The sequence below is a fragment of the Aegilops tauschii genome, chromosome 2 (assembly GCF_002575655.3).
Source record: "Aegilops tauschii subsp. strangulata cultivar AL8/78 chromosome 2, Aet v6.0, whole genome shotgun sequence".
NCBI lineage: Eukaryota > Viridiplantae > Streptophyta > Magnoliopsida > Poales > Poaceae > Aegilops > Aegilops tauschii.
In genome coordinates this window covers 6,046,751-6,058,297 of record NC_053036.3, presented here as the reverse complement: position 1 = coordinate 6,058,297, position 11,547 = coordinate 6,046,751, and the positions used below count along the sequence as shown (strand labels likewise).

General features: G+C 52.6%; 2 protein-coding genes across 2 annotated transcripts; one reads left to right on the top strand and one right to left on the bottom strand.

Annotated features, from left to right (window-relative positions):
- The first annotated feature begins 933 nt into the window (after positions 1-933).
- LOC109760366 (zealexin A1 synthase) lies at positions 934-2,951 on the top strand. The gene is made up of 2 exons (XM_020319198.4): positions 934-1,851; positions 2,099-2,951. Exons 1-2 carry the CDS (start codon positions 955-957, stop codon positions 2,720-2,722), a joined length of 1,521 nt encoding a protein of 506 aa, XP_020174787.1. The 5' UTR covers positions 934-954; the 3' UTR covers positions 2,723-2,951.
- A 4,984-nt stretch (positions 2,952-7,935) lies between these two features.
- On the bottom strand, positions 7,936-9,841 carry LOC109760367 (desmethyl-deoxy-podophyllotoxin synthase). Its single transcript, XM_020319199.3, has 2 exons — positions 8,901-9,841; positions 7,936-8,755 (listed from the first exon to the last, which is right to left on the bottom strand). The coding sequence occupies exons 1-2, from the start codon at positions 9,795-9,797 to the stop codon at positions 8,132-8,134; spliced, it is 1,521 nt and encodes a 506-aa protein (XP_020174788.1). The 5' UTR covers positions 9,798-9,841; the 3' UTR covers positions 7,936-8,131.
- Between the last annotated feature and the right edge of the window lie 1,706 nt (positions 9,842-11,547).

The window sequence follows — 11,547 nt, the reverse complement described above, 5'->3', positions numbered from 1 at the left end:
CGACAGGGGGACGAGGTCATTCCTGCTGCACCATGCGCGAGACGAGCTCGGTCCTGCAGCACCGGGGTGCGAGATGAGCAGTGGACCGCAGCTGGGAGAGGACCAGCCCATTGATGGGAGTAGCGCCCGGACGATGAGGAGATGGGGTGAAGGTCGAGACGGCCCGACCGTGAAGCCGCCACGACACTGGGAGGACACCACCGAGACCTCCCCATGCCGCCGCCCACGGCCGGAGCAGCGGCCACGCCCGGCCGCTGCCCTACCCGCGTCGCCCGTCGAGCTCCAAGCGCCGGAGCCGCCGGGCATGCACCACCGGAGCCACGCGCCGCCGGCAGGCCCCCAACGCCAAATCCGGCCGGATCCGGCAAGAGACCGGCCGCGCGCCACCTCCCGAGACGGGAGCATCGTAGCCACCCCGCCGCGCGCGGAACGAAGGTAGCCGGAGCGCCGCCACCAGCAGGCCACCCCGCCGACCCGTGAGACCGTCGCCGCGCCGCTGGACCCCGCGGACGTCCAGCGCCGCCACTCGAAGGGGCCTCCCCGCGCCGGCGCCCACAAGCGGATGGGGAAGAAGGGCCCCGCCGCCGCTGTGGCCACCGGGCTTTGCAGGCACGCGCGGGCGCGCCGCGGGAGGGGAGGGGAGGAGAGGGGGGCGGAGGGGAGCGGGGCGGGCTAGGAGGCGCGCGCCCGGCGGTCGGCGGCGGCGGGGTAGGGAACCCTAGCGGGGGTCGTGGGGGGTGGAAGAGAAAGCCCCACAGAGAACAGTTAGTCCCTTTTTCTGAATTTACTGGTTATAGAGGGTGTAGGGGCACCTGGAAGCTGAAAAACCACTCTCTTATCAATAATACGTTTTCGCTAACTTAGCAGTGGAGTTGCATTTCCGTTCACCGCATACGTGTATATATATTCTTACCAGCGAGCGGAAAGCTTGAAACACATCACTGCAGTATTGACATGGAGGTGCTAATTAGTTTATGCCTCGTAGCCCTTGCCACGGTGTTGGTCACTTGGCTTCTCAAGCTCAAAGCTTCCTCCAGTGGTAGAAGCAAGGCCAAGCAGGAGTTGCCTCCCGGACCATGGACGCTTCCTATCATCGGCAGCCTCCACCACGTCCTCAGCCTCCTCCCACACCGCACCATTACAAAGCTGTCTCGCCGGCATGGGCCATTGATGCTCCTGAAGCTAGGGGAGGTCTCGACGGTGATCGTTTCCAGCGCTGAGGGGGCAGCGCTGGTGATGAAGACCAACGACCTCGCGCTCGCAGGCCGGCCCTGTAGCGTCACGCTGGACATCGCTGGCCGTGGTGGCAAGGGCCTCCTCTTCGCCCCCTACGGCGACCATTGGCGCCAGATGCGCAAGCTGTGTGTCGTGGAGCTCCTCAGCTCCAAGCAGGTCAAACGCATGGAGGGCATCCGGGCCAAGGAGGTCGGCGACCTCGTCCGCTCCATCACGGCCTCCGCCGGTGCTACCGTCAACATCAGCGAGATGGTGGCCGCGCTCAGCAACGACGTCATCTCGCAGGCAGTTTTCGGTGGCAAGTTCCCGCAGCAGGAAGAGTACCTCCGCGAGTTGGACGAGGTGTTCCGGCTGCTGGGTGGCTTTTGCCTCGTCGACCTCTTCCCGTCATCACCGTTATCACGGTGGCTGAGCAATGGCGAGCGCCACATGAAGAGGAGCTGTGCTCGCATCCATCAGATAATCGCTGAGATTATCAAGGGGCGCAAAGAGTCGCTGAATCCCGGCAACGGTGCCACCGACGACGAGGATCTCCTTGACGTGCTGCTCAGGCTGCAGGAGGAGGCCTCGTTGGCATTCCCTCTAACGACTGACACCATCGGCGCCGTCTTGTTTGTGAGTAAATTTTTATGACAGTCTATATATATTATACTGTACTCCCTCCATTCTAAAATAAATGATTCAACTTTGTACTAATTTTAGTGCAAAATTAGTATAAAGTCAGGTCATCTATTTTGGAACCGAGGGAGTACTTGTTAGTATTAATGTTTTGTGAACCATACAGTTCCGTTCAATGAATAATTTTCTTCTTACTACTATAGTACTGATTTATATGTATATATATACTGCCACTACCCACCAGGACATGTTTGCAGCCGGCACAGAAAGCACATCGACCGTTTTGGAGTGGACTATGTCGGAACTGGTGATTCACCCGGAAGCTATGGCTAAGGCACAACAAGAGGTTCGGCAGGTCCTAGGTGAAAAAAGGGCTATAATTACTAACAGAGACCTTGGAGAACTCCACTACCTACGGATGGTTATCAAAGAAGTTCTTAGGTTGCATCCACCAGGCCCATTAGTCCCCCGCCGGGCTAGAGAGGACTGTAAAATGATGGGATACAACATTCTCAAAGGCACCAATGTGTATGTTAATGTGTTCGGAATTTCTAGAGATCCAACATACTGGAAGAACCCTGAAGAGTTTAAGCCCGAGAGATTTGAAAACAACAGCATAGATTACAATGGGACATACTTTGAATACACCCCCTTTGGGTCTGGGCGACGGCTGTGCCCAGGAATGTTGTTCAGCACGTCGACCTTGGACATCGTATTGGCCAACCTATTGTATCACTTCAACTGGATACTTCCTGATGGAGCTTCACTTGACATGTCCGAGAAATTTGGCCTGACGGTAAACAAAAGGTATGACCTGAAGCTCAGAGCCGTTCCACACATGTGGAACTATGAAGTTCAGTCGGAGTGATGCAGAAGTTATGGTATTTATCTATATGTCAATCCTATGATGACGCATCTTCAGCTTCAACATTTGCACTCTACTACATTGTAGCTTTCTGCTTTAGAATAAGAGAAGTTCCGTTGAGAACATTGTCGTATATGTAGTACTATATTGTTTGAGAGCTTTCAAAACATGATTGTAATAATTCTAGATAAGATTGTGGACTTCTAAGAGTTTTTTTAATTTGCATCAAGAATTAGCCTCATCTTTTACACGGTCATGCACATATACATGGCTCCTTGATCCGAACACATAAATATAAATGTGAAAGTGTGTATAGATCTTGTCCTCGGTGCAGTCAGCCATGATCTCATTGAGTCGGGCACGGTATCCGCCAAAGTCACCAACTACGTGGGGAAGTTGTAGCCTCCCGAAGTCTCTTCCTCATGAAGTCACTCTGAATAATGTTCCAGCACATACTATAGAAGCCCCTCGTAAATCCGTCCGGCCCGGCGCATTGACTTAACAACCTTTTCCACCTCCTCACAAGTGAACGGGGCCTCAAGATGAGAAATGTCCAGCGCTGATAAGTTCAGGCATAAAGGTTCAGAGAGCACGCATGTTCCGGGGCTGAGCTCATGATGCTAGCATAGTACTCATTCACCACGACCGCAATCTTGTCCTGCCTGTGAAGATCTCCTCGTTGTTACGCAAAATCGTGATTGCGTTCTTTCTTCAGCGATGGATGGCATGCTGATGGTAAAACTGTGTGCTCACGTCCCATTCCCGAAGGCATAACAACTTTGATTTCTGTCTGGCGATTGATCTCTACGGAGAAGAGCCCTAGGAGCTCGCCTTTAAGGACCTCGCGCAGCCTAATTCCAATTCCACGAGAGAGAGAGAGAGAGAGAGAGAGAGAGAGAGAGTTCTCAAGTCTGCTGCCAAATCTAATCATCGGATTAGAGTAAGTTCAATAGAAGGTTTATAGCCCGTTTACATGGCAACTTTGCCTGTGTAAAGGAGAGAGACATGAAAAAGTAACGGGAGCGGGCTTTCATGCGAGAGCCTAGCTATATGCGTGCTCCTAGGCAAATGCAATAAATGTGAAGAAAGAGATAGAGAAAAGATGAGAAAAAATACTAATCTTATAGACAACCTCATAGCTAACCTTGTTGTATGAGTGACTATATGTGTCGGCTATAGATGATATGGCAACATCTTATAGCCAGCAGTTGACTTTATTATTAATCATGCTCTTAGTTTCAAGGCGAAACTTAACAATGCCTATCCACTTGTCACTCCAAATTTTAACGAGGTGACATATCCAAGTGGTATTTGAATTTATTATTACTTGTGACGCATCTTAGCTCCTCTCTTCCTTGGTGAGTTGTGACCGGTGGGACTTTCCCCTCTCTCCCCCGCGCCACTCCCGCTAGAGGACGGGGGATTCCTTGCCTCGCCGGCCTCCACCCCTCTCCCTTCAACAGCTCTCCCCCGTCGCCGCCAAGAGGTGCCACTGGGCAAAGCCCGGCCGGCTTAGGCAGCAGCGGGGTTGCGTCTTCCTCTCTGCTCGGTGCACCTGGCTGGCGCGGGATGGCGAGCCGACGGAGACGTGGAGCTGGTGCGGGGCTCAGTGGCGCGATGCCGGGTGCGCTGGGTGGCCGCGACGTCTATTGACGATGGCTCGGTGACTCCCTGGTGTTCGCAGGTGGTGTGGCGGGTGCACGGAATTTTCTCAGGTCATTGGGCGCGCCTGGGGTAGAGATGCGGCGGCGACATGGGATCCGCCCGGATCTGCCGTCCTGTTGCCTGTGGGAGGCACGTGCTACGGTTGGCGTGGATCGTGGCCTCTGCCTGGGCAGGGCGGTGCGAGCTACGGGTGGCGCGGCTCGTGGCCTCTGCCTTGGCGGGGCGGCACGGTGGAGGATGCCGTATGGCGGGGCTCATCCGTGGTGGCCTGGAGGTCCAGATGGGTTCTTTCCGGCTGGCTCGGGTGGCTGCAAGCGGTCATGGCAGTGGTGTGGGCCGGTCGAGCTTATGGCGTCGCAAATCTAACAGATGGGCTCTGGTTGGCGGCGTAGGGTGGAGGTGGCGATCTCCCCGTTGCGCGGGTGTCGGCCACAGTGTCGAGCTTGCCGCATGTGCGACGACGGTGGCTCGGTCCTAGGGTTCGCGCTCATGTGGGCTAGGTTTGTGCCCGAGGTGGGTCAGTGTGGTTGCGCTTGGTAGGTGAGATTGGGCTTTGCCCGAGTGGCAACCAGGAGATGAGATCCCTCTCCTCGCGGGTGCGGTAGTTGCGATTCTGTCACCTTGCCAGGAAGATCGGTGTCAGAGATTGCGGGCTTGGCGTAGTGCGAGCGTGCTCCACGATGGCCGTCGGTAGCCGCGGGGTTGTGTCTCCCTCGGTCCACCGGGACTGGCTGGAGACACAGGTGTTGGCGCCTTGTACCGTGGAGTCGTTGACCCAAAACTTTGTGGCTAATACTGGTCTAGCAGTGAAAGGAGATGCCTTTTACTTCTCCAGGCATGGTGGGTGCACTGTGATGTAGGCAGGTGGTGGTGTTCTAGACATGGATGCCAGGGTGGCGGATCCGGTTGGTCATCCGCATGGTTGGCTCTCCGGCTGGCACCATGGTGGTGGTGGTGGCTTTGCCTCTCGGCCGTAGGGGCAGCAAGAGATGAAGCTCAGGTCGCTCTGGCATGATCTCTATCTCTGGCAGTGGTGGCGCCCCAATCTGGATCTAGAGTTCTAGTCTCGTCGCGCTTGTCCTCGATGCCTCGTGCTGGCACGGGGGAGCTACCGAGTGAAAGCTTCGTGCTTTTTCGCCACCAACAACGCTGGAGGGCGCTACTCTCTTCTTGAAGACGTTATCGTGGTGCTCCTGTTCATGGCTGGGTTCCAGGTGAAAACCTTTGTCCATTCAGACTCGACAGCAGCGACGCGTAGCGTCATTCTCCCTCTTGGGGGCATTTTCATGGAGCTTAGGTGGGATAGGGTGTAGCATGGCATTGTATTCAGCTCTTCCTATGCTCTCTTTCGGTAGCGCATGTGCATGCATTCTACGTGGTCTGGTTATCTTGGGATTGGTGTTGTATGAGATCCACCTCACCATGTTGTATCGGTCTGCCGTGTACATTGTTCTGTTGTTGCTTTAAATATAAATCGGGGCGAAAGCCTCTTTTGAGGAAGTTGTGACCCATGACGTCTTTGTATTTTCCCGTTGTGTTACCTACCATCGACGTCTGAGAGGGTAATGTTGTTTCCACCCACCTTATTAGCCTGATTTTTTCCATGGTATTGAGCAATATTGAAATAAGTGATGATGATCTGGATGTCGTAGTTACGATCCAATGAAGTGAGGATCGTCATGTTCGGCTCCAGCAAGCGAACCGACATCATTAAGTAATGTGCATGGGTTTTAGTCATGGAACACTACCTTGTGTCATCGGATGGACATGAGGCACATATTTTGCCGAGGCATGCCTCCACTCTACAAATAATAACCCTAATCTTGCTTATATAGGATTATAACAAAACATGGTAAGGTGAGAGATTACAATGTTGGTATCAGCGAGTTCATCGTCAACTCGCTTAGCAGAGAGCGTGCGACATTGTAGTTGTCGTTGAGCCAGCCGTGCGAGGGGTGACATGATTGATGTAGATGTCGGGGTGGCTGGTGTCGAGGTAGCCACATGTGGAGCCACGGGATCTAGGAGGCATCGTGCAGTTGAGGACATGATCGAGGCTGTCGTCAAGGAGGATGTCGATGCCAAAGACAATGTTTTCGAAGCCATTGTAGACGAGGCGCTGCACCGGTTTTGCCAAGCCCCAGGACACGTCAGGGATGAAGGCACACATCGGTATTTCCAGCACCAAGCATGCTTAGACGGGGACCAGCACAAACTGTACAACATGTCGGAGGAACCAACATAGGAGGGCTCCAGGACCAATGTGGCTCAAAATGGCAGTGGGGTTGAAGGTGCTGATATTTCCCATGGTTGCCGGAGTAAATGAAGTGGTCGGGGAAGAGACGGCGATACTAGCAATGAGCATGTGCTGCACGAAGACAAAGTTGTAGTCGACGAAACCAAAAGTAGCATGAGGAGGCAACGATGATTGCCTGCAGAAGCGCGATGACGAAGTTCGAAGTAGGCGAAGAAGAACCCAACAATGTGACGAAGACCATACATGGACGGTGATAATCCTGCACCTAGGAAGGCGGCGCAGTGGGCTCCAAGATAAATGTCAACGTACGGGATGAAAAGATCAATCATGTGCGGCGATGCTACGGCCGATGGGTACAACGTAGCTGCAGCATGCGAGTCGATGCGACAATAGGATGGACCTTAGGGTGGCGACATTGCGGTCCAAAGAAATGATGGAACAACAGCCCAATTCTCGACCGAAGGAGTTTACCATGGCTTGATGTTCTAGTTGTCATGCTAAAGCCGTTGATAGCTACTTCGCTTGACGAGCTAATTAGAAAGGCTTTGTGGATTCATCCACAACTGATGGTGCTTTAGGTTGATCTGATCCCTAGAAGGAAGAGTTATGGGCTTGAGGCATAATTGCTCTACTGCGGTTACACTTGCTATGTCATCCTATGTTGTTCACAAAGCGGCTCTTACTATAGACTCGGCTATCGCCGAGTTGAAATCGAACCCAGCCCATGTTTCCGTCCATCAATCCAGAGCACCAGACAATCGTGATACTTAAATCGCTCAAATAGCCACCTTAGACGGTCACATCCATTAGAAGAAGAAACTAAACTCGATGGAGTACCCTAAACCAGAGATCCTCGACAAAGAAAGATTCGATTTGAGGAACAAAATATCAATAGAGGAACGAAAGCCGCAGGGTTACGCGCTTACTCGATGAGATGATGATATCAGAGGATCTTGTAGAGACGCGCATATGTGGTAGATCAGTTTGAAAGGCGACCCACAGTACTAAACAGGGCGAGAGGCGCGTAAACTGTGGTGGAGCTTGGTCAGGAACTTGCGGTAGATACTATGTATAAATGGATTAGATAAGAGAGAACTCACGAAATCGCTTGTTGTATTACCGAGCCCCATGGGCCAGTACATATGGTGTACATGTTTTAAATGATGAAAACCCCATGTATAGTACCAAATAAACATATACTCTCACCAATCCAAAATAAATGTCGCAGTTTTAAACTAAATGTACCCTAACAAATACTTTTGGATATCATGATACACGTGCCATACAAAATATATAAACCGAAAGAATTCTTCCCTCGTCGATTGAGAATTAGAATTCTCTTTATTTCAAAGTACGGAGATACAAACCACGTGACACATGTGGTGAGCAATTCAAACTATTGAAAAAAAAGTAGGAAGATACAATGCATTTAACATGGATGCTGAAAGTTGCCTAAGAAGAAAACACGGACGCTGAAAGAGTAGATATATCTAAGTACTGCTGGATGGTACATAGGGAATAGCTATCAGCTGCAGGTCACACCTTCTGCCTGTGGCGATACCGAATTTCTCGGACATGTCTACTGACTCGCCTGCCCCGTTAGGATGCGCCCAGTCGAAGTGGTAGAGAAGATTTGTCAATCCAATCTCCACAGTCGACGTGCCAAATAATATCCCAGGACATTGTCGTCGACCTGCTCCAAATGGGGTGAACTCGAAGTGTGTCCCATAATAATCCATGTTATTGTTCTCAAACCTTTCCGGATTAAACTCTTCAGGGCTATCCCAATATTTAGGATCTCGAGAAATCGCAAAGGCATTGACATAGATAGTAGTACCTTTAGGTATGTCATAGCCCATGATTTTACAATCCTCTCTGGCCTCTCTAGGAACGGGTAGGGGGATAGGAGTATGTATCCGAAAAACTTCCTTGATGACCATTCGCAGATAGTGCAGCTCAGCGATGTCGTTATTCGTGATGACAGCTTTGCCTGGACCTAATACATGTCGAACCTCTGACTGAACTTTAGCCATTACGTTGGGGTGATTGAAAATCTCTGACATAGCCCACTCCAAAACGGTCGCTGACGACTCAGTGGCAGCTGTAAATATGTCCTGAGAATAACAGTTGTGTGTTTCATGTACAATTAATATACAGTAGTATTAAGAAACAACTAGTTTTTGCAGGAGAAAATAAGTAATAAAATACTATTACTGCACATTTCCAAAGATATTAGTAGCAAAAAGATTGGTAACTCACAAAGATGAGGACGCCGATAGACTCTGTGGTTAGCGGGAATGGCAGCGAGTCCTCAGCCTGCAGCCTGAGCAGCACATCAAGCAGGTCCTCGGTGTCGGCGCGGTGCGGCGCCGCCTTCCTCCCGTCGATGATGTCCGAGATGATGCCTTGCATTCTGGCACAACATCTTTTCATGTTGCGCTCTCCATTGCTCAACCACCGCACCAACCGCGATGAAGGGAAAAGGTCGACGAGGCTGAAGCCGCTCATCAGGGAGGCCATCTTGTCGATCTCACCGAGGTACTCGTCCTGCCGGGCGCACCTCTCAGTGAATAACCCGCGTGACACGATGTTGTTGCTGAACGCCGACACCTTCTCGCTCAGGTTGACGCCGCCAGCCCGGGCGGAGGCCGTGATGGAGATGGACTGGAGGAGGTTGCTCACCTCCTCGGCCCTGATGCCCTCTATCCGCTTCACCTGCTTGGCGCTGAGGAGCTCCACCACGCACACCTTGCGCATCTGGCGCCACTGCTCGCCGTAGGGGGCTAGGGCGATGCCCTGCCCACCGCAGCTGTAGATCTCCTGCGTCACGCTGCGTGGCCGGTTCGCGAACGCCAGGTCGTTGGTCTTCATCACCAGTGCCGCTGCCTCGGCGCTCGAAACGACCACGGTTGGTACCTCCCCAAGCCTCAGTAACATCACTGGCCCGTAAAGGCGACACAGCTCTGTAATCCTCTGGTGCGGGAGCACGCTCACGACGTGGTGGAGGCTGCCGATTATCGGCAGTGTCCATGGCCCGGGAGGCAGCAGCTGCGGCTTCTTGGCCTTGCTGCTACTACCAGAAGATGCAGCAAGCTTGAGAAGCCAAGTGACCAACAATGTGGCAAGGGCTACCAAGCACAAACTTAGCCCCTCCATGGCACTACAGCTTACAAACTTCCCCGTGGCTTCCAGCTTTCCACCACGGGTTCACAATATATATAAATTGGCAGCAACAGGGAAAATGCAACTCCACTACAAGGTTAGCGTATACGTAACGTTCGATACCACAGTTTGCATAAAGATTCCTCGTATAAACTTAGTTGCATCTTAAGTTGCGCCTCCTCGGTTAATTGAAAGTTTGACTTATTTCAACCCCGTATTTCAAACATGAAAAGTTGCATCCTAAGTCACTACTGGACTTCGATATGATTCCACGTGTCACCGGCACTTGGCTCTGGTCGATAAACACACGCCAAAGAGTTTGTTGAGTGCTCCATTTGACGGCTTACTGCGGTTTGGCAAAGTCGTGTTTGCTGAGTCTTTTTCCTCAAACATTACAAACAGAAATTTAGTGTTCATGCATGAACATGTCACCATGACCACAAAACGCAGGACACATCGCTGGAGCATGATATAGAAACACACTATCAAGGTCTTTTGGTGACCCGAAACACCACGCGGCTGGACGAACCTCATCCAGGCACGTGGCGGGTACGGCCTACCCTAGATCGACCTAATCGTTCCTATAGCCTCGAGGATCGCTGCCTTGTAACAAGAAGAACAAGGAAGGATGAGGAAGAGATAAAATGAGGTAAATACAAAAAGGCAAAGGTAACAAATGAAACATTAATTTATTAATTGTGTGTTGTTGTTCAATCGGCTATCACCTCTCATCTATATATGAGGCGGCTGGACTTCTCCTAAAAAGAGAGTGAAATTCCCATCTAAATCTTACCAAAATTACCTAACTCTGATTTAGGGTGGGAATAAGACAACAATACCGTCTTTAGGACAAAGAGGCTCCAGCGCGGGTGGTCTCGGCTGGATCACCCGTGAGGCGGATGGGGCGGTTCATACGGGGAGGCCGGGGGCGGCAGTTAGGGCGGCGCCCCTGCTGCACAACGACGATCAAAGCCCCATGGCCGGTGGAGTGGTTGACCCGAGGATGGTTGGTGTGGCGGTGGTGGTGCTCCATTCAGCAAAGGTGGATGCTCTGCACGCATATGGGTGGCATCGGTGGTTGCGGATCTGCTATCCTGCCCAGATCCATCGCGATGCGGCCTTCGCCGGCCGGTGGCGCGAGGAGGAACCAGTGAGGGGTGGCTGGAGGCTCCCTGCCGGCGTGCCGAGGGTGGCTTTTGTCTTCACAGCGATGCTCTGTACGGTTCCAGTAAGCTGCGAGATCGGGGGGGGGGGGGGGGGGCGACTTCCGGTGAAAATCGCGCCGACTACGGTCATGGCAGACGATGGCTGCATCTGTGACTTCATTCCCTTATCGCGGCATCATTGTTGCAGGTTGCGACATCACACTCGAAGTGCTCCGGGGGAAACCCGAGATCTTGGGTTCTTCCCTGATTGGACGATGACGGCATCTTCGATACAGTTTTCCTTCCTTGGGGCATCGTTTTGGAGCAGGTGCTGACTGGAGGGGCCCAGAGTTGGAGCAGGGTTTCATCTTCCGCGTCGAGGAAGGCGGATCTCGACGGCGTGATACAGTGGAGTCTCGGCGTCCGATGCGTGTAGACGGACTTGTGCAAGAGGATGGCACTGTCTGGCTTCGACGGCAGAGAGGCCACGCAAGGTCGGTGCATTGATCCCTCCTGGAGATGTGGCAGCGGAAGATGGCGGCGCCAGAGCCTAGAGCGTGTGCATGCGGTGCACAATGAGCATCTGCTACAACCAGATG

Bases quoted from the DNA above. Each gene is read 5' to 3' on its own strand.
- LOC109760367 (XM_020319199.3), bottom strand. From the start codon at position 9,797: ATGGAGGGGCTAAGTTTGTGCTTGGTAGCCCTTGCCACATTGTTGGTC. The intron at 8,756-8,900 runs GTGAGTTACCAA...TGTTATTCTCAG, and splicing joins CTATCGGCGTCCTCATCTTT to GACATATTTACAGCTGCCAC.
- LOC109760366 (XM_020319198.4), top strand. From the start codon at position 955: ATGGAGGTGCTAATTAGTTTATGCCTCGTAGCCCTTGCCACGGTGTTG. The intron at 1,852-2,098 runs GTGAGTAAATTT...ACTACCCACCAG, and splicing joins CCATCGGCGCCGTCTTGTTT to GACATGTTTGCAGCCGGCAC.